General features: G+C 42.0%; 1 protein-coding gene across 1 annotated transcript in view; it reads right to left on the reverse strand.

Annotated features, from left to right (window-relative positions):
- ITGA2 (integrin subunit alpha 2) overlaps window positions 1-23070 on the reverse strand; it is a 108945-nt gene extending 85875 nt beyond the window's left edge. The window contains exon 1 of the mRNA XM_015101301.4: window positions 22912-23070. Within this exon, the coding sequence (XP_014956787.2) occupies window positions 22912-22969 (58 nt within the window). The 5' untranslated portion in view covers window positions 22970-23070. The remainder of the gene's footprint in view (window positions 1-22911) is intronic.
- Window positions 23071-23278: the final 208 nt, after the last annotated feature.

Here is a 23278-nt window from a genome sequence, read left to right on the forward strand (position 1 = left end):
AGCCTGGTGGGCTGCCGTCTATGGGGTCGCACAGAGTTGGACACGACTGAAGCGACTTAGCGGCAGCATCATATCAATCAGAATGTCCATCATCAAAAAATCCACAAACAACTATCTGGAGAGGATGCGGAGGAAAGGAAACCCTCCAAGACTGTTGTTGGGAATGTAAATTGGTACAACCACTATAGAGAACACTATGGAGGGAAGTTCCTTAGAAAACTAAAATTAGAACTACCATAACTATCATATGACACAATGATCCCATTTCTGGGCATATATCCCTGAGAAAATCATAATTCAAAATGATACATACACCCCAATGTTCACTGCAGTACTATTTACAATTTTCAAGACATGAAAACAATCTAAACATCCACTGACAGATGAATGAATGAAGAAAATGTGATACTTACATACAATGGAATATTTACTCAGCCATAAAAAGAATAAAATAACTGTCATTTGTAGCAATATGGATGGACCCAGAGATTATCATACAAGTGAAGTAAGTCTGACAGAGAAAGGCAAATATCATATGATGGTACTTATATATGGAATTTAATAAAAATGATACAAATAAACTTATTTACAAAACAGAAACAACTCACAGATCTCAAAATCAAACTTACAGTTACCAAAGAAAATGTGGCGGCGGGGAGTGATAAATTGGGAGATTTGGATTAATTTATACACACTGTGCTTTGCTATGCTGTGCTAAGTTGCTTCAGTTGTGTCTGACTTTTTGCAACCCTAAGGACTATAGCCCACCAGGCTTCTCTGAACATGGGATTTCCAGGCAAGAGGACTGGAGTGGGGTGCTGTGCCCTACCTCCAGGGGATCTTCCCGACCCAGGGATCAAACCTGCATCTCCTGCAGTGGCAGGCAGGTTCTTTACCACTAGTGCTACCTGGGAAGCACCAACATATAAATACGACTATATTATAATAAGGACTCACTGTACGGCACAGGGAACTCTACTCAATGTTCTGTAATAACCTATATGAAAAAGAACCTGAAAAAATATATATATTTGCATAACTGATTTACTTTGCTGTAACAAAGAAACATAACACTGTAAGTCAAGTATACTCCAATCAAAATTTTTTTAAAAAATCACTGCACTATACACTTGAAGCTAATATTATATGTCAATTATATCTCAATAAAAAATAAAATCCACATTACTCGTACACATGAACTCCAAGGCCTGCATCTCTGTTAAAGTGCCAGTACAGGGTGTCACTGCTCTGAGGGCATGGAGCACACCTCTACCCTATGCCTGGTGGACTGGTCCTCAGAAGCTGCAGAGGTATTGGTGGGAGCAGGGGCACAGGGCAGTGAGCTGAGCATTGCAAGGACAGCAGAAAGGTGCAGCTGTCACCAAGATATAGAGAACCTCTCTTAGGGGACAGCAAAGGTTCCCCGCAGAACTGGGCTGAAGAGTCCAGGAGAAACTCTTTCATCTAGATCAGGGATGGGTGAAACTCCAGGTATGGTCTATCTTAGGGTAGATTTCTCCCAATCTGGGCGTCTATTAACCTCAAGAATAAGTTCTCTGCATCTGAAAAAGGATGGTGTAAAAATATGTGATAGAACTTTCCATTTAAAAGGAGAGATTTGAAGGAATAAAGGAGTCAATGGTACCAAGAAAGTTTAACATAGCAGGTCAAATTCTATTAGGTTTTAAGGTCTGAAAATTACCCTCTATTAGTCAAGGCTCCATCCTCTGGGCCTGCAATAGCTCTACTAGCCTCTGCTTCTCTTTCCCCTTCAGTCTGAGAGTAGCATTTCTGCTGAGACAACATTTCTATAAACCTTGTAGGTCTCTTGTATATGTCATGGGGATCTGTGCCATTAGACAAGAGGGCTCTCCACAGACCTTTCCTGGATAACTCTTTCTCACTTCCTGGCCTCTGAGATGGTTGAGAGGATCCAGGAATCACATGCCGAATCCATTCAGCAAAACATTTTCCTACCACACCCTTGGCCTTCTCTTCAGAGCATTCTCTCCTAACAATCAGTCTCCTAATGTTTGCTTTTTAAAACAACTATGGATATAGGCTGAGAATTTCTTATTAAGTACTGTTCTTTTTGAAAATTAATTAATTCATTAATTTTTGGCTGCTCTGGGTCTTCATTGCTGTGAGGCCTTTCTCTAGTTGCAGTGAGCAGGGGCTACTCTCTCGTGGTGTGCAGCCTTCTCGTGGCGGTGGCTTCTCTTGTCGTGGAGCATGGGATCTAGAGTGCACAGGCTTCCGAGGCTGAGGCACACAGTCTCAGTAATTGTGGCTCAGGCTTAGTCGCCCTGCTGCATGTGGAATATTCCTGAACAGGGATCGAACCCATGTCTCCAGCATCGGCTGGTGGATTCTTAACCACTGGACCACCACGGAAATCCAGTGCTGTTCTTTTTCGTTTAATACTTTCCTCAATTTATCTTTTCTCTTGCACTTCACTACATTCAACAAGGGAAAAAGGCAGGCTGCCCCTTCAACATTTTGCTCGGAAATCTCCTCAGCTAAATGTCTAAGTTCATTGCTTAAAAACTTCCCACACAACAGGAGGACACAATCAGACCAAACTTTCTGCCACTATAAAACCGGGGTCACCTTTCCTCCAGTCTCCAGCAACACGCTCCTCATTTCCTTGTGAGCCCTCACTGCAAGTGGCTTTGATGTTCATGTTCCTACCAACATCCTCCTGAGGCAACCTTCAAAGCCTCAGGTTCAAAGCCTCTCAGTCTATATAAGGTAATATTCACAGATTTGAGAGACTGGGACGTAGAAATATCTTTGGGGGGACTACCATTCAACTCAATACAGTGGGTCTGCCAGCAATGCAAAGTCCAGACAGAGGTCTGCCTGGGTTGTGTTTGTAGTGAGAAGCCTTGAGGGCAAGGTAATCTCACTCTCCAGGACAAAAAGAAAGGGTGTGCTGACTTCTTGCTGTAAAACAGCAGGTCACCAAATTTACTTTTCCTCTCTCATAGTGCAGCCTACTGAGCGTGCAGGCTTCCGTTTGGACCCCCTCCCGTGGCCCTTGTGAGCCTTCATGGGGAAGCACAAGGGGAACTGGTGTAAACATGCTCGCACTGCCTGCATGCTGTGAGTAATAAAGTCCTTGCTCTCTAACTCAGGAATCTCATGTCATCTGTCGGCGTCCATGAAACGGCAATGGGCTAATGTATTTGCTTGTACATAGGATAAAACCAAAGAGCAGGCCTGTCAGAGTAGAGAAGAAACACTCCCCGGTCTGTATACTGAGGACTGAATGACAATGAAAATGGATGTCTCCTGGGGGTTCAGACAAATCTTAGGGGAGCAATGTATTTTCCTACAAGGGTGGAATAGGGATTCAAAAGAAGTATCTTTCAATTTTAAGAAGCAAAGGGGCTTCAGCTGATGTCTGGGCCATGATTTCATAATTTGTTCTGCTTTGCAATTTTATGGCCACTTTTTTTTCAATGGTGTGTGCACGTAATTAATTTATGTGATAATTACTCTGCTGCTGCTGCTAAGTCGCTTCAGTCGTGTCCAGCTCTGTGCGACCCCATAGACGGCAGCCCACCAGGCTCCCCCGTCCCTGGGATTCTCCAGGCAAGAACACTGGAGTGGGTTGCCATTTCCTTCTCCAATGCATCAAAGTGAAAAGTGAAAGTGAAGTCGCTCAGTCGTGTCCGACTCTTCGCGAACCCATGGACTGCAGCCCACCAGGCTCGTCCTTCCATGGGATTTTCCAGGCAAGAGTACTGGAGTGGGTTGCCATTGCCTTCTCTGAATTACTCTGCATTCATATTAAAAAAAATATGTGTATCACCTCCCTGCAGAAATGAATGTATCACTATGCAGTTAAGTTTTAGGGGGTGTTATGGATGAGTTGTATCTTCCTCAGATTCCCACATTGAAACCCTAATTCCTAATGTAACTATATATGAAGATAGGACCTTAAAGGAGGCATTAACAATTGGGTTGGGCTTCCTGGGTGGCTCAGTGGTAAAGAATCTGCCTGTAATACAGGAGCCACAGGAGATGCAGGTTCAATTTCTGGGTCGGGAAGATCCCCTGGAGTAGGAAACGGCAACCCATTCCAGTGTTCTTGGAAAATTCCATGGACAGATGAGCCTGGTGGGCTACAGTCCACAAGGTCACAAGGAGACACGACTGAAGCGACTTAGCGGAGTTTGCTATGGTAGGCACTGCGCCATCCATCCCAGCCAATAATTGGGTTAAAAGAGATCATAAAGAACCTAGTTTTATAGGACGGGTGTTCATCTAAGAAGAGGAAGAGACACTAGATCTCTCATTCTCCATGTACATACAGAGGAAAGGTCACATTGAGGACGCAGCCAGAAGTCTACAAGCCAGGAAGGGTGGCATCATCAGAAACCAACCCTAAGGGTCCCTTGATCTTGGAATATTAATATGATCTTCAGAACCATGAGAAAATAAATTCCTGTTGTTAAAGCCACCCATTCAGGTGTATCTTGTTTTGGCAGCAACTACAGCAGACTAAGACGGGGGGAACAGGATTATATTGATATCAGATATTTTCAGTTTTCTATGCTGTGTTTCAAAGACAAGCCTGTCATATACAGATGCACATATACAAAACAGATATATACTAATTCAAGTTTATATCTTTTAAAGTTCATATATTGTACAAAAAAATACAAGTCAGTTTTTTGTGACAAAGCAAACATATCAAGTATCAGAGTATTGTGGCACATTGTTAGGTGATTTTGATGTCCTTTTACAATTGTTGACCTTGCAGGCAATCAACATCTTCAAAAGTCTATAGCAATTGCTTCTTAAGTCCGTTTATTATGACTTAGTGCTTCCTAACAACTCAATAAATTCTTTTTTTTTTTCACAATGATGTTGGAGGATGAGCTGCTATTTGGCAGACTCACTGGCTCCCAGTGGCCGAGAGGATGGGGTGAAGTACTGGGGTACCAGCTCATCAATTCACTTTCTATTTTAACATTAAACTCCTTTTATATGAAAGGAGAAACTCCTGTATCTTCCTTTCCCTCCTCAGAACAGCATTTGTGTCCATTTAGCAAGTCAGGGCCTGTGGAATAGCTTGCTCATTAACACGATAGGCCTGACACATCTCGAGGCCATGTATGGAGACAGCAGACACAACTGAAGTTAGTTTTTCTTTAGTTACATCTCTGTTCACAGGCCATTTCTCTATAGACTTTTGGTTTTCCCCTATCATTTTAGCCTGCACACTCTTCTTCTAACTCACCATTTGCATCTCTTATTGTGATGTACTATCTTGAAATGTTATACTGTTCTCCTGTGTAAGCTTTGTCTCAATAGTTATGCAATCGTTGTCTCCCCATCCTGTCTGACCTCACCTCCTACCCTACCTTTCTAGCTCACTCACCTGGCTCTTCCTTAAACTCACCCTGACTTTTGTCCTTTTGTTTTGTCCCTTCTGTGTGGAACCCTGTTCCCAGAGAGCTTCCTGTTTCTGCATCAAACACCAGTCTATCAGAGCTGCCTTTCCTCATCAGCTGTGGTGGTCAGCAGGTCCCCAGTGGGCCCCATCTCCTGCTATCCGCGCTTTGGTGTGATCCTCTTCCCTTGAGGGCAGGATCTGTGACTTCAAACCAACTGAGATGAAGATTTGAAATGTAGAATCAAATATCATAGAGTATTACTTTTGTATTTATATGACATAGAATTATAACTTCTATCTTGCTAGCAGATGTTATCATTTGTTGACAAAACAGAGAGGCCCAGAGGGCAAGGAATAGAAGGCAGCCTTCAGGTGAGAACCAATGGGGAATTGAGGCACTCGGTTAACAGCCCCAGACAAGATTAATTCTGCCAACAATTAAAAATGAGCAGAAGTGGATCCTTCCTCAGTTAAGCATTCAGATGAGACCCTTGCCCCTTAAGCCAGCACCTTTGACTGCAGTCTTATGAGAGATTCTGAAGCAGAGGATCCCAGTGAAGCCATGCCCAAATTCCTGACTCACCCAAATGATAAGGCAATAAATGTATATTAAATTGCCCTAGGTATGGTAATTTGTTATATAGCAAAAGACATAATAGAATCCCAAGTTAAAAATAACTTTCCATTTCCCACTACCTGCGCAGCATTTTCAGATCCCCTTACAGTGCTATTTTTTTTTCTTAATAGAGCTTTATCTCATATGTTATATACAAATATTTATCTTTTTCATTTGTTTGCCAACCTTATTAGAATCTATATTTGAAGAGTTAAGTTTTATAGGGGTTCACACTTCAACAATTTGAGGCAGAATCTCTCCATAGGAAAAAATTTAAAAATTGTAGAACACATTCAGATATAAAATTAAATACCTATTTATAATAAGAAAAGTAATCCTAGCAAGCTAGTTTTAAAAACTGAAAAATATTTAAAAAAACCATACATTTTACTGATTGCCTGACATATTCCTGTAATATCTTTTGCCTTGGCTCTGCATCTTTTGAGCACCTCTTCACTTGATAACTGTGTGAAATTGTATTCTTTAAAAAGTATTTCATTTTTTTTGGCATGGTAAATTGAAGGTTTAAAATTATTATTATTTAGAGTTAAAAAAGTTTCTTTCATTTCCATAATACCTTATTTGTATGTCAGGTAAATATTCAGGATTGTTATCCAGTATCTTGTGTGTGTGTGCGTGTATGCACGCACTAGTTACTCAGTCGTCCGACTCTGTGACCCCAACGACTGTAGCCCATCAGGCTCCTCGGTCCATGGGATTCTCCAGGCAAGAATACTGGAATGAGTTGTCATTTCCTCCTCCTGGGGATCTTCCCAACCCAGGGATCAAACCCGGGTCACCTGCATTGCCGGCAGATTCTTTACCATCTGAGCCCGCAGGGAAGCCCCCCGGTATGATACAGGAGCTATAATATTTCAAGGCACTTCAAATTTTCTTTTACAGGGATTAATCCAGAAACTTTTTGAACTGATGACATTTATCAACCAGTTTGTTGTTGATGTCTTTGTTGAAATATGTTAGGGTATGAAGGAGAAAATGATCTGAACTTTCACACATGTACTAAAAATATCAGACGTGAATACATGGAAACAGGCCTGAAGTGAGGGTCCTGATGCTTAAGCTTCACTTGTTTTATCTGCCTTTGTCCCTAAAAGTAGGTGCTTTACCTGTTCTGTTCAGTGTTATATTTGCCAGTACTTGGAGTATCTACATGATTGTAGATCAATAAAAATCAGTTGAATTAACAGAATGACTGCTGATTGTTTCACCTTTCCAACTAACAATAAGTTATGCATCAGTTTAGTTCAGTTCAGTCACTCAGTCATGTATGACTCTTTGTGAACCGTGGACTGCAGCACACCAGACCTCTCTGTGCATGACCAACTCCCAGAGTTTACCCAAACTCATATCCATTGAGTCGGTGATGCCATCCAACCATCTCATCCTCTGTCATCCCCTTCTCCTCCTGCCCCCAATCCCTCCCAGCAACAGGGTCTTTTCCAGTGAGTCAGCTCTTCACATCAGGTGGCCAAAGTATTGGAGTTTCGGATTCAATATCAGTCCTTCCAATGAATATTCAGGACTGATTTCCTTTAGGATGGACTGGTTGGATCTCCTTGCAGTCCAAGGGACTCTAAAGAGTCTTCTCCAATACCATAGTTCAAAAGCATCAATTCTTTGGTGCTCAGCTTTCTTCACAGTCCAGTTCTCACATCCATACATGACTACTGGAAAAACCATAGCCTTGGCTAGACAGACCTTTGTTGGCAAAGTAATGTCTCTGCTTTTTAATATGTTGTCTAGGTTGGTCATAACTCTTCTCCCAAGGAGTAAGCATTTTTTAATTTCATGGCTGTAGTCACCATCTGCAGTGATTTTGGAGCCCCCAAAAATAAAGTCTGTTACTGCTTCTACTGTTTCCCCATCTATTTGCCATGAAATGATGGGTCCGGATGCCATGATCTTTATTTTCTGAATGCTGAGCTTTAAGCCAACTTTTTCCTCTCTCCTCTTTGACTTTCATCAAGAGGCTCTTTAGTTCTTCACTTTCTGCCATAAGGGTGGTATCATCTGCATATCTGAGGTTATTGATATTTCTCCCAGCAATCTTGATTCCAGCTGTGCTTCATGCAGCCCAGCGTTTCTCATGATGTACTCCGCATATACGTTAAATAAGCACGATGACAATATACAGCCTTGACATACTCCTTTTCCTATTTGGAACCAGTTAGAACTGGACATGGAACACAGACTGGTTCCAAATAGGAAGAAGTTATGCATACAATGGGAGATAAGTAAAGACCTGGTTCATTAACAAATATAAGTTCTAGACTAATTCAAAGAAAGATGCTTGAAATCACGTTATTGAAAAGATACGTTTTGAGATACAGTCCTTCTGAGAAGAAGGATTAAAAGATAGATTAACACATGTGTATACAGATATGGGCATACATTTGTTGTTGTGTAGTCTCTAAGTCATGCCTGACCCTTAGCAATCCCATGGACTGTAGCCCACCAGGGTTCTCCATCTGTGGGATTTCCCAGGCAAGAATACTGGAGTGGATTGTATATAAAAATATACACACACGTTTCATTTTCTATTTAGAATTTTAGAGAACATTTAACTTTACTTTTTACCTGGCTTTAGGAGAATCCTAAAAAGAAGACTGACTCTATTTTGGAGTGACGAAGTGGCAGAACTATGCCAATGTTGTAAGTATAAGAATTTTTTTTTTTAACTGAAAACTCCACATATTGGACAAGACCAACAGGACTTTGTAGAGTCTAAAAAGCTTGGCCTCTGATATTGGAATAGCTCTGTGACCTTGGACAAGCTATTCATCTTCTATAAGCCACTGCTGCTTCTTTGAAATAGACCCAATCTATAAGCCTACTTTATTGTGATCAGAGAGAATAGAATAAAATTCTCAACCCAGTGTCCAGCACACGATGTGCACTTAGTAAAGATAGCTTGCTTTTGTGATTATTTTTACTATTAATATCATTCATTATATGTTACTGACAATCGCATCTTTTTTGAGAAATTTTAAAAAGGCATGTCAGTTTGTGATCCCACTTTCACCTCTGACATGAAAAGCATATCCTGAATAAGTTTCCATTTAAGTTTCTGAGAACTGCTGTGTAATGGGTAGGAGGGCAGCGTGCCTGCAATTTGCTGACACACACTCACCACGAGGGCCAAGAAAACATTATCAGCCCCTGGACCCTCCAGGAAGCCACGGATGCAGGAAATGGGTTACTCAGACCCTGACTTTGAAACTAAGAAAACAGACTTCAAATTCTCAAGTGTAGTTAATCATTACCTAGAATATGTATGACAACAGAAAATGGGCATAGGTCGCATTAGATCCTTGAACATGTACAAAATTACAGGAAATCATTCTCAATAGTATTGTCTTCATGCTGAAAGGACAATACTGTGGAAAGAAGTTAGAAAATCCTTCCCCCTTCCTCTCAAAAAAATAATAAAGTGGCTAAACTTAGAAATTATAGGCCCTTTGAAAAGTACCACACATTTATTCCATAGAGAGATTTAAGCTCTACAGTGTTTGGCTTATAGCTATAGTGCTTAAAAGTAAAAAAAAAAAGCAGTGCAAAGCCAAAAGCATAAAATGACCCTTAAAACTGCTTCTGAAATACAGCAGTGTAACATTCTCCTGCTTTCATTAAGAAAGAAAAATGCAGTTTTTTCTTAAAAGTCTTTGTTTTGAGTGTTAAATTTTATTTTCAGTAAGGATCTAGATTCTCTTCCACAAGTGACATTAGAAATGGAAAGCAGAGGGCCTGGGGGGCTACTTTGAATCCTCTATTTCCGCCAGTGTCTGACACTCTACCTCCCAATGATAGGCACTGCATTGAGGACCCTTCAAATAATGAATGGTGATGAAAAGGATGAATACCTAGGATATAAATTCTAAAATGTAACATTATATCTGCTTTTACAGTGTGCAAAATACTTTTCTGTTCACAATTCCATTTGATCCTCCCAGTGACCCAGCAAGGTTGGGAATAGTTTGCCTATGACTTATCCAAAGTCATCCAGAAAAACGGCAATAAAATTGAAATCTGCTCCTCAGAGGTGGAGCTCCTCCCATGATGCCATGAACATGTTTGTTTAATATATTAAGGGTTCTCAGCTGGGAGCAGTTTTGTCCCTCGGGGGCCCTTTGGTAATGTCTGGGCATATTTTTGGTTGTCATACCATCGTGGGGAAAGGGAGTGTCTACTGGCAGTTAGTGGGTAGAGACCAGGGATGTCACTCAGCATCCTAAAGTACACAGGACAGCCCCTCCTGCCACCCCTACTGCTCCATGCCCCCAAACAGTTACCTAGTCTCACATGCCAATAATGCTGAAGTGATGGATCTAAACAATCAATGGTCTTATAAACACCATTAAGCTGATTAAGTCATTGCGGTGGTTTTAAAACATGTCTGGGACTGACTTGAGGCTCTTCCCATCAAGATGCTGAGTAAATCTCCCCTACAATCTAGGTGTCGTTTGGTAATTTCTTTGATGAATAGACGCAGTTGCCTGATTTCTGAGTCTAGGTTAGAAAAGATCATGCAGTTTCTGCCACTTTTGAGAGGGACACTTGCCTTGGGACCCCTGAGTTGCCCAATAAGAAATCAGGCCACCCAGAGAGTGCCGTGCTGGAGAAACCACGTGCTTGATGGAACCACGTGAAGAGAGAGCTGCCTACCCTCTGACAGTAACCACATGAGGGACCTCAAGCCAGAAAGGCCCAGCCAAGCTCTTCTCAAAGTCCTATGCAAGAAACCATCAGAGGTAACAAATGATGGTCATCATTTTAAGCCACTAAGTTTTAGGGTGATTGGTTACACGGCAACAGCTAACCAGAACAATCTTCAGAGACTCAAAGTCAAGTGCTTTGGCAAACAGAATGTCTTTTATTTCTCTCTAAAGTATTCTGACATACAGAAGCATGGAAATCTGAACTACATGACTACAACTCCTCAAGCGAAAACGGATTAGAATCCATTTTGGAAGTAGGGGACAAGGAGAAGTTTCTCAAAGAAATTTTCAGAAGAAATTGTGAAGGCTATCTTGAAATGATAGACTCCAGGTTGGAGTCCTGGATTTCAGTCATTTTCAAAAGCTAGTTATTGTAAAGATGAGATATTTATTGGCAATACCAGATGATCTCGTGAGGCTTCTTCTAGGACTAACTAGAATATCCCACTCTAATATATTTTTCAAAAGATAGACATTTTAAAACTGTAACTTAAAATGTACTCTGATGAATATAAAGAATGAGAATTAAAGTAAATATGAAGCACCAGTTTACATTCACCAAACTATAAGAAGTTTAAAAAAACCTACAAAAAATAAATGAAAGTCTAATATTGGGAAAAGTGGTGAAAAATCACACACTACGGATGACCACAGTGTTCAGTATGCAAGAAGAGCTAAAAAATAAAGATAAGTTTTGATCCAGTAATGTTGCTTTTGGAAATTGTCCAAAAGGAAAAAGAAAGAAAAAACTTCTCATACAATGATATTTATAGCCACATTACTTGCAATAGAGGGAAAAAACCCACAGGAAGCAACCTAAATATCCAACAATGGGACAATAGTTAACCATGACATGGCCGGATGTATTAATGTAAAGTTCTAAATATAAGGACCACATGGCAAAGCATATACAAAAGATAAGTGAAAAGAGTAAACAAGTCATTTTCATATAAACAGTGATAATATTTATGAAAATTTACTTTCACACGAATATCAAAAGAAAGAAATATATTTTTTCTGTTAACATGAGTATCAGTATGTCGTTTTCTATAAGTATATTGAAATAGTCTGCTTTATAAAGAGAAGCTATAAACTTAAAGTATTAATCAAGTTTAGCACTTTGATGGACATATTTACCTCATATTATTGAAATTCTATCTTGAGAGAGTCAAGTTGAAGATAAATTATAGTGCCGCTTTATGAAAACACAAAAGGGGGTCAGGAAGGCTTTTTAGGGGGAAAAAAGATGTCTGCACTGTCTTAATACTTTATCTTGTTATTTGTAAACAGCACTATCTTAGTCTGACATTTCAAGACAAAGGAGAAACATTCCAAAAGCAAACAAACTTTGTCAAAGTGAAAAAAAATCAACTAAAGGAATATTTTAGCATGTTTGGATAAACCTGTAAATAAAAGGATCTCTGCATATACAAACTGGAAAGTGCTAGAAAGCTTTCAGCTTGGCATTCATTCAGAAAGTGTGCGTTTAATCCATACTACATTAGCTGTCATACATGCTTCATTCATTCAACAAAACAAGACACGCTCCTATCTTCTCAGATTTTGTGATCTACAGGATGTAAATCCAAGTAAACAGATCACTGAGATAGAATGTGACAACTGCTATGAAAGGTCCATGTGAGAAGGACAACTAAATTGGATTAAAGGATTTATAGAATATGAGTTAGGGGCTAAATTGTATCTTAGAAAGAGAGAACACAGATAAAGGTAAGAAACTATGGAACTGTACTATTAAAAAGGGCCAAGGTCACATCTTGGGGCTTCCCTGGTGGTTCAGATGGTTAAGAACCCAGCTGCAATGCAAGAGAGCCAGGTTCAATGCCTGGGTCAGGAAGATGCCCTGGAGAAGGGAATGGCTACCCACTCCAGTATGCTTGCCTGGAGAAATCCATGGAGAGGAGCCTGGCAACCTACAGTCCATGGGGTCACAGTGGGACACAACTGAGTGACTAACACTTTCACTTTCAAGTTCTCATCTCACTTGAATCATAGCCAAAAATAAATAAATAAGATGATACTGATCTTAGGGGCAAAATTAAATACTGCAATAAGAAAAGGGACTTCACAATTACTACATGCTAAATGGTCTGAATGTCTGTGTCCTGTCAAACTTCCTAAATTGAAATTCTAATCCTCAAAGATGATGGTACCAGGAGGTGGGTGCCTTCGGGAGGCACTCAGGCTTTGCCTTCATGAAGGGGATTAGCACCTCATAAGAGAGGCTCCAGAGAGGCCCCTAGCCCCTTTCACCACACAAGGACATGGCAAAAGCCACCAGCTATGACCCAGGAAAAGAGCACTCACCACAATGTGACCTTGCCGCCACCCTGATCTTAAACTCCTCAGCCTCCAGAACTGTGAGAAACACATTTGTATTGTCTATAAGCTACCCAGTCTGTGGCATTTTGTTATAGCAACCTGAAGAACTAAGACACTATGACATTTACATAAATTATCTAACCATCTTTCAATTTGACGCTAAGACTTTTTAAAATCTGGGCTATTACAATTTATATAAAGGAAAATAAAGAGCATATAAAAGTACCTCAATTTTCAAAGCTATGTCCCCCCCTTCCCTGCAAAACAATGTTAATAAGTACACAGAAAACTAAATCAATTACTCTGAAATATGTATGTTATGTACTAACATTCAGAAAAATGTTACAAAAAGGTTTTATAATTCAGTGTCCATATTTTAACAAGTGTCCAAGAGGCTGTTTAGTTACAGGACCTGAAGGAAGCTGGTAAACAATTTGGGATAGAGTTATCTGACTGAATTGACCAGAAGCCAGCTTGCATTTAGTCTGCATTTCTATGTGGTATCCATGGAAATGAGATCAGGCCTGCACAAAGACCAACAAAGGCCACCTTTGAATGAATCAGGAGAATGACAACTGCCAACGTTCAAGGCATCCATGAACACAATGGCTTTGCACACGCTCTTCAGAACACAATGGAATAGTCTCTTACACTGACAATACAGCGTCCATCACTCTCTTTTGTTTCATTGCTCTGTTTAAACATTAACCTCATTTTTATACAGAAAGCCTTTCAATGATCAGGAGTTATGTACAGCTTCTGTAGTACAAACTGTCTCTAGTCTCTTTAAATTAATAACAAGAGGAATTGCAGTTACTCTTTCAAACACAGAATAATACTGCAGGAATCTTCTAGGAACTGTTTGGTCAATAGAACAGACCATTCTCTCAAAGGAAGAAAAACCTATTTGAAAATTATGAACAGTCCCAATATTCAATGAACCTGAAAACATTACAAAAATATGCAGTTCAAGTTTATACTGGTTAGTAAGTGTAATTTACATGTACAAGAGTAGGCAGGCATAGACTAGATAAAATATTTGACTACAAATACCTTGAACTAATAACTTAAAGAAAATTAGGAGTAGGCTTTCTTTTCTAATTTATATTAATGGAAATATTTAAAATGCCTTGAAAAGAACCACTTGAGTTATACACAGAATAAAAGGCTTTAATATTTAAGAACAGAACCTTTTGAAGATGACACTAATTCTCTGTGCTATATGGGACTCAGATTTCTCAAAAGATATTTTTGAGGATCTTTATTATGCTAGATAGAAATAAAGCATTAAAAGCTTAACTGGAGACACATAAATCTATAGCTACAAAAGAATTTCTTTGTTTTTTTTTTTTTTAGAAAATCTGTCTGAAGCACTGAACTTAATTCTACTAATAGAATTGGAATATTTTTATATATTATGCACCCTAAAAACAGCTCTAAGCTTGTTAATTACAACTGTTTTAATGCAGTAATATGTTCTGAAGCAAACAAAAGTGTATATACATCAGCTCCCTCTAACCCAAGCAGCCACTTTGGGGGGTGGGAGGTGCCGATTCCCGTAGCTCTGCAGTCTTCTCTCTGCAGGCCTTGGTTAGCTTCACCTTTCTCTCATCAATTAACATTCTCTCCATTTCACAGCCCAGAATCTGCTCTGCCTTCCTTCACGTGATCATGTGTGGTTTCTAATCTGTCCAGGGCGGCTACAGGGCATCCAGTTTCCCCCTCCTTCTCCTTTATCCCTGACAGCATCCTTTTCACGGACATCAGTTCCCCCCTTCTCCTCTCACGTCATGGGCTCCTGCCAAAGATGGATGCTTCAGTGTGAATTTCAAAACTACAAAGGTACCGCGCAGTACTGTAAGTGACAGAAGCAAAAAAAAAAAAAAAAGAAAGAAAGAAAAAACCCCTCATAATAACGATGTCTACACAAGTTTTTCCAATGTTTGTTTTTGAGCAGATATTCCCACTTCAGTCCTCTACTCCTTTCTCCTCTCTTCCTGTCAAACCTCCAGACACCGTCCCTACTCTCCATCTCTGGTTGACTGCTCAGCCCACAACACTCTGGTTGTGCTTTTGTCCATCAGTGAAGACTGTCCTTGCCAAGGCGTCAGACCTGCCTGACTCAGGGGAAGGAGCTGATCCTGCGGACCAAGCTCTCGAAACACTTCTGTGGCGCCCCAGTCCCCACAGTCCTTTCTTCCCTCCTCCAGCTGCGCCTTCTCTCTCCCTTGCTGTCTCCACTTCCTCATCTGACCCTCTAAGGTGGCTCCTCAGCTTGTAGCCAGTCACCTGCTAGTCTGTCTCCATCTGACTCATCAACATTACGTCGTCAATCCCTCTCCAGATGCCCAGACTCCTCGCTCTCTATCCCCATTTTACTCTCGCTCCTGTTCCTAACACCGCTGCACACAACCAGCTAATAACTGCACGTGTACACCTGGCCGTCTCAAACTCAACCTGTCAACCTGCACTGCTCTCTCTTTCCTCTGATCCCGGCTTCCTTCAGCCTTCCCTGTTCCAGTGAATGCTCCCCCCCACCCCCTACATTGAGTTATTCACATCAGAAGCCCAGGGGTCAGTGTTACAGCCTCTCACTCTTGTCAGTCAATCACCACATCCCGTCGATTCATCCTTATTCCTTTCACATCTGTCCCCAGCTATCTTTCCCTACTGCTGCTATCTGGGTTTGGACCACTGCCATCTCTAACGGTGAAATGAGACCATTCACTCCACTGTCCCCTCCTGCTGCCAGGGTGATCTGCCAAGGAGCCAACCTGAGTGTATCACTGCCCTGCTCAAGGCCCTTCAGAGCCCTCCAACGGTCCTCAGAATAAACTCCAGGCTCCTTGCCAGGACTTATAAAGGCCTTTCATGGTAGAGTGCCTGCTCACCTCCCAGCTCTCACTTTCTGTGAATACTTTGAGCAATGTGCTCCTGGCATAACGGCCTTCTCCTTTCCTATTCAAGCATCTGAGACATCTGGCTCAGGAACTAGGAGATGGAGCCTACTCCTGATCACAATAAATTTTCGCTTACAGTCATTTAAAAAGAACTGGACTCCAAAGCACTTCACAGCAGAGCTGAACGGTAACGATTATTCCCTAGGATGGCCTTTCCAGAGTTTGATACTCAAACATGTCTCAGTGATATTTCTCCATCCTCTGAATTCAACATCTAGTTGTATACTACTCATTCAGCAATTAATTACATGAGACCATAAGACACCTATTATGTTATCAAAACTTATGTTACATGTTTATGTCATAGGCATAGACAACACAACAGAAACAACACAAGTTTCAAATTACATGGAAATTTTTAAAAACACCAAGAGGTATGAAGACTTGAAATTTCAGTAACTCAGGAGCTCAAAGTCAGTACCAAGGACCTGCTTTCTTTCTCTCTTTCCACTAGGCCAGTGTGTTGGCTTCATCCCCAGGCTAGCTGACATCATGGTTGCAAGATGGCTGTGGCTATTACAAGATTCCCATCTAGACCTGACAATATGCTTATTAAAGAGTATCTCTCTTAGGAATAAAAAATTCTTTCCCAAAGTCCCTGAGCAGATCTGTACCACTCATTCAGCAATTAATGTATCTGTACTTATTCAGCAATTAATTACATGAAACCACATGACATCCATTATGTTATAAAAACTTAGTTATATCTTTGTTATAGGCATAGACAACAAAAACAAAGCAAGTTTTAAATTACACAGAAAGCTTTCTCCACATCTCATTGGCTAAAATTCCATTATATGTCCATGTCCAAGTCAGATAGTAGCAAGAGATCTGGGGCCACCATCACTGGTTCAGTTCAATTACCCTTCAATTACCTCCTAGTTGTGCAGAGGAGAGATTAACGCAGTAACTGGGCTTCTGTCAGAAAGGAGGATGGCAGGGTATGAAACTGGTTAGGCAGCCTCCTCCCAGGGACTCAGACAATTTCTTTCCCTCATGTGCAGATGTGTTCCAAGTAGCTTACAACCTCTCTGGACCATGTTTCAAGTTCCCTGTGGTTCTACATTGGACCCAACATACTGCCTTACATAAAGCGAGCGTTACATAAAGATATGATCAAAAACTAGTTTTATGGAATTCACTGTAACCAGAGCAGCAAAGCACCTACATCTCATCAGAAGGGGGATCATAGGGATCACTTTCATACACAAGACCTATTGTTGTCTCAGGATTTGTGGTTTTAAGATTCTTCTCTTTAGAGTCATTATTCTGTGTGCTCCTCCTGGTAAATCATTAGTTACCATAACAAAAGCATACACACACTCCGCATCTTGGAGTTACTGATTAGAGTAACTGCTTTCCATGGTTCTTTCCCTCTTATGCTGTGTTTAGTCTTTCCATAATGTCCGAAGCTAAGTAAGGCTGATTATGACTTTGATGGTAGCATTTATATGTCAGGATGATACTTTTGGTCCCAAATATTTTCCCTATTCTTCCTGAATTTTTTTACATTTTCTTCTGAATAAGTGCTGCTTTATTGATAATGTATAAGAGCAAACATTTTTGGCATGTAAGGGCCCCACGTATCACTTTAGTTCACTCACTCAGTAGTGTCCAACTCTTTGCGACCCCATGAATCGCAGCACTCCAGGCCTCCCTGTCCATCACCATCTCCCAGATTTCACTCAGACTCACGTCCATCAAGTCAGTGATGCCATCTAGCCATCTCACCATCTCATCCTCTGTCGTCCCCTTCTCCTCCTGCCCATAATCCCTCCCAGCATCAGAGTCTTTTCCAATGAGTCAACTCTTCGCATGAGGTGGCCAAAGTATTGGAGTTTCAGCTTCAGCATCAGTCCTTCCAATGAACACTCTGGACTGATCTCCTTTAGGATGGACTGGTTGGATCTCCTTGCAGTCCAAGGGACTCTCAAGAGTCTTCTCCAACACCACAGTTCAAAAGCATCAATTCTTTGGCGCTCAGCTTTCTTCACAGTTCAACTCTCACATCCATACATGGCTACTGGAAAAACCATAGCCTTGACTAGACGGACCTTTGGTGGCAAAGTAATGTCTCTGCTTTTAAATATGCTATCTAGGTTGGTCATGACTTTCCTTCCAAGGAGTAAGCCTCTTTTAATTTCACATATCACTTAAATTCAAATAAATATGGGTGTCTAGCTGAGTTGGTTTGAGTAGTAGACGTAATTTTTGAAATAGCAGATATGTTATTTCAAATTTAGGCAAAGATAGAGTGCTGAAATATCTTTTTATCGTATCTTGAACATTTTGCCCAAATGAGAGTTATTATGGGGAAGTAGAGTAGGTTTACATATGTTTTCAGAAAGAGACAGACAGACATGGTATTTAAACCAGTACATTCTTGGTGATGACTATGAAGTTGGAAAGGAAAATGAATCAAAGCGAACCTGTTACTTCTAGCAATCAACATTCGGGAACAACTCTGTGACTGTCCCCTTGAAAGTAGCTGCTGGCTAATGTCATCTAAGAGGAAGCGAATCAGCCATAGAAGAGGATGCTGTTGGTCTTGTTGTACTTGATGAAGAATAGGAAAGGGTGATCACAATGGAAACGCAAATGGTGCTGATAATACACTAGAAATTCTTTATTTTTGACACACAGACTGAATGGTCTTTATTTTGCTGAATGTCTAAAATTCTACCATTAGATGCTCATCTCTTTACGTTAACAGGCTTCTTCCTTTTTTATATGTCCAGGGCTATCAGCACACTAAGACAGAAGCAGTCAGCACTTACTTTAGAGGGAATTCACTTCACCTGATGCATTCTTTCAGTGTTGAAATACACCTGACTTGGTGGTCACCACAGAGCAAGGTGGTACAGGCAATTTGGAATTTTAATTTGTTAGGAAAGAGAAGGTGCAGTATTTAAGCAATTACTTCCAAACCTGGCTGTATATCAGAAATGTATGAGTAATTGTTTTTAAATACCAAATGGCATGGTGTGCGTGCATGCATAATCATGTACGACTCTCTGCAACCCTTTGGACTGTAGCCTGGCAGGCTCCTCTTTTCATGGGATTTTCAGGCAAGAATACTGGGAGTGGGTTACCATTTCCTCCCTCAGGGGATCCTCTTGACCCAAGGATTGGATCCGCATCTCCTGTGTCTCCTGTGTTGCAGCAGGATTCTTTACATGCTGAACCATCAGGGAAGTCCTTAAAAACTGAATCCTAAGCCTCATTCCACGAATGTGAATCAAAACAGTGGCTCCAGAACCAGTATTTAGGAGAGTAAAGCTTAGTGTACACTGGGCAGATGTAGATGGAGAGTCGTGGAGGAAGGGAGTTGCCACATGGGATGGTGGCCTAAGGTGGTTGAGGGGCTGACGCTGAGTGGAGAGAGGTCATTGAGGACAGGTCCTGGAAGTAAGAGATTACTTAAAATTTCCCTTTTTATTATAAAAACTTCCCTACTTTATCATTTTACTCGGGGTTGTCTCTTTTAACTTAGGACAAAGGTGAGTTGCAAAGGGATGAGAGAAAAAGGGAAAAAGCATCAAGGCAGTGAAGGCAAAATAACATAATCTGGAAAATATTCTAATACCAAATATGGTATGATCAAGTGCAGTCAGAATACAGAATGGTGTGCATAGGCGTGTACGAGTGGTTCAGGGATGTATGTACTGTGGATGTGCCTATGTGCAGTGTGTGCTTGTGTGTGTGTGCAGGGTGGGTGTAGTAGAGAAGAAGCTGAAGAGGAAGGCTGCCGTCAGATGGTGAAAGACTTTATTTATGACATGCCACAAAATTGGGACTTTGCGTTACATGATCTGGGCAGCCACTCAATGTTTGACACAAGGGGGTGACTGGATACAGATAAATGTTTAGAAAGATAACCCTGGTGACAAAGCAACACCCAGTTAAACCAGCTTAAAAACAGGAGGGGTCCAGAGACAAAAAAGTGAGGGTCTGAACTGGGTGGGAGCAGAAGGCACATGAGTTGGGGACAACAGATAGAACTTGGAGATGGGCTGTGAGGTTGCCAACAAGGGAAGAGATCCCCGATTTTCATGTTTGCAGGATAATGCTGCCATTAAACACTAATAGATGACATAGGAGGAGAGGTATCCACTTTGGTTGGGGACACGAAGTCACCTAAGTGGAGATATTTACTGAACCAGAACTCAGCAGAGGAGTCTGGCTGGAGATGCTGACTTGAATGGGGAGCAGGCCCAAAGAGAACCAGTAGAAGGAAGAGGATCCAGCATGGAACTCTGTGAACACCAGCAAGGACTGGGTCAAAGAGCCAAGCCTGTGAAGGAGACTAAGGAAGGACAGCCAGGAAAATAGGAGACAAACAGGGGGAACAGAAGCCAGGGATGGACGGTGTTTCAGGAGGAAAGAGCGGCCAAATCACATACTAATGGAGGGCCTGCTTACTAAGAGGGAAATTAGAATATTTACAGCCCGAGGGGAAATTAGGGATTTGAAAATATTCATTAGACAGTGGTGACTTGGGCAGGGTACCAGAGATAGCAGAAGATGAGGCCTAGAATCCAGGGGCAAGGATTATCCTTGGCCAAGCAACACACTAGAGAGTGTAAGTGACGTCATGCATTTAAAAATCACATTCCCTTTCCTCTATGGACCTTGGTTTATGGATTATCCAGGCCTCTTATGGTCTTTCTTTTCCAGTCTCAACCTGCTGGTTACCACTTCAATGATTGCAAGCACTTAAATCAAGGAAGATCAATGAAAGGTGATAAATATGAGACCAAACTAAGAGCACTGCTTTTTCTTAAATACCTGTGAGAATGTTTATAGACAGCCAATCTGAATCTAAGTGTTAAAATGAGATTTGATGGTTTTAAGTTTCTATAGTGGTTGGCTTATATGCTGGAGTGTATGCTAGATGTATAAATACACACACACATATGAGACTTTTACATTTTAATTTTTGGTATTTATATTGAACAATTATACATGGATATAACCTATAAACAACTACAAATATGTATGTATAATAATGATGGGTGCTCAAAAATTTTATACAGATAGGGTCATGCCATAAAAAACTGTAGCTGTCACAAACTGAGAGCTTTCAATTATTCACCTTAATATTGGATATGCATGGTATCAGAGAAACGATGCTGTTTTCCTGGGAACTTGGGTTCAGATCACAAATGAGAAAGCTTTATTACGATCATCCTGAATTAAGAGAAAACCTGTTCCTTGAGTACAGAAATACCTGGAGCAGGAGGAAGGAGGAACTACACAAACTGTTTGGACAGATGTCATTTTATATCACCTCTGCTGGCTTGCAGCAAGGTGTCGAGTTGTCCTTGTTAACCAACTCTGGGGGGAAAAAAACTCTGAACCTGACTTTATGCCTTGCAGTACCACATTCCTTTAAAGTTATTTCTCACTGCTTTGTTATGAACAAGCCTCAACACTTCGAAAATAAGAAAATGTTATATTTCCATAGCTTATGTTAATAAAGGGCACTTAAAGAGAGCTGAAAAGCTTGGACTGAAGGGTCCATTAGCTCTTAGGAAAGTGGTGGTCTCCAGGGACTGAATCTCAAGGTGAAAGTAACTTTATCTGAAACCTCTAGATTAGGGTTGATGGCCCATAAGAACATGTTTGGGGTCCCAGGAGAGAATATCTGAGGTAGTAGACCCAGGATTAGAGAAGAAAACTAACTGATGCCTATTCTCTGCTGGGGTGAGGACAATTTCTCTTTCTCTGCTATTTTTCTGTATTTCTGCTATTTCTCTAACCTGGAGCAAAGGCTACAAGGCTCTTCTGCATTAGATTTCTCTCAGGATCAAGGACAGCAACTGGCGCCTCAAAGGAGGGCAGTTTAGCAAAGATTATCCTCTAGGTATAAACATTTGAAAATGAGACCACTTTTTTTTCTTTTGCTAGCTATTCAAATTACAAAATACAAATGTGACTCCCCCACTCCACCCCAAAAGTAAACTAAAGTTCTTGAAATAAGCACACACGAGGCTCTGGATAAAGTTTGGACAACGCGCTCTTGAGGGACTGTGGTCGCGCCGCAGCTGGGCACCCCCAGATTCATTTCTCCACTTAGTGAAAAAGGGGTCAGGGGAGGGGCGGACCTGCCTGTCACCGCCTTGCCCTAGGAGCTACAGCTGCGCGTAATTCTTTTGTTGTAGCGCCAGAGATCGAGAAAGTGGAAAAAACTTTTTCTGGACCTAAGTTTGCATTCGTTGAACAGACGACGTTACAACAATAAGAGGAAGGCAGAAGGGCAGAATTCCCCTCTGCCAAGCATCTAAGAGGCGCTTGGTTTTCCTACGTCCCCCAAGGGAAGACACAGCAGTGCTGCGTTCTGGAGAAATGAGGACATTAGTCACACGCTCCGGGTTGAAAAATAAGCTTAATGGGCTCCCAGGCTCCTGCAAAGCCACCAGGCATCGCGCTGAGGGTCAGGCTACCTCCCAGGACCGAGCTGTCGGGATGCACAGAACCCCGGAGTCCGGGTCTGGCGGGGCACCTGTCTGAGCCGGACTGCAGGCGCCCAGCTAATCCCCACTCCCCCACGCTTCTGTGCGCTTGCGTGTGTGCCTGAGAGCGAAGCGCGCTTCCAGTTAACTTCGAAAGGTGCTTTACAGACAGGGTGAGACACGCCTTATGGGGACACCAGGCGGGGGCGAGCCGGAGCTGGGATGAGGAGTCCCTCTCCGTCCCGCGGGGAAGGCTGGAAGCCTGGGTCCACGTGGAATCAGAGCCGAGACGAAAGTCGCCTGCGTCTCGCTGGCGCAGAACTCCTGGCTCGTGCCCCCACCCGGGGACCCACGCAGGTTCCTCCTGCAACCGATGCGGAGCAAAGACGTCGCTTACCTTGACTGACCATTAACACCAGCTGCAGCGGCGTGCCGCCTGTCCGTCCTGGCCGCATCCTGAGCCCGTCGCCCTGGCGCTGGAGCTGCTGTGGGTTTGCGCGGGGATCCAAGGACACTGAGACTCTCCAGAAGCCGTCCCGAGGGCTTCTCTCCCGCTCCCGGGCGTGAGCCGGGAAAAGTTGCCCGGCAGCTCCAGGGGCGCCAAGGCCCGCCCCTTAGCCTCGGCACACAGCAGACCTGCCCCGGCCGACCCCGCCCACCCCCTCCGCCCAGCGAGCCACACCTGGCTGCTCCACACCCCCGGAAGCCTCACCTACACCCCCACACACCATCCCAGCCCCGAGATCCAGGAAGCCGCGGGGATG

The sequence above is a fragment of the Ovis aries genome, chromosome 16, assembly GCF_016772045.2.
Source record: "Ovis aries strain OAR_USU_Benz2616 breed Rambouillet chromosome 16, ARS-UI_Ramb_v3.0, whole genome shotgun sequence".
In the NCBI taxonomy this organism is placed as follows: domain Eukaryota; kingdom Metazoa; phylum Chordata; class Mammalia; order Artiodactyla; family Bovidae; genus Ovis; species Ovis aries.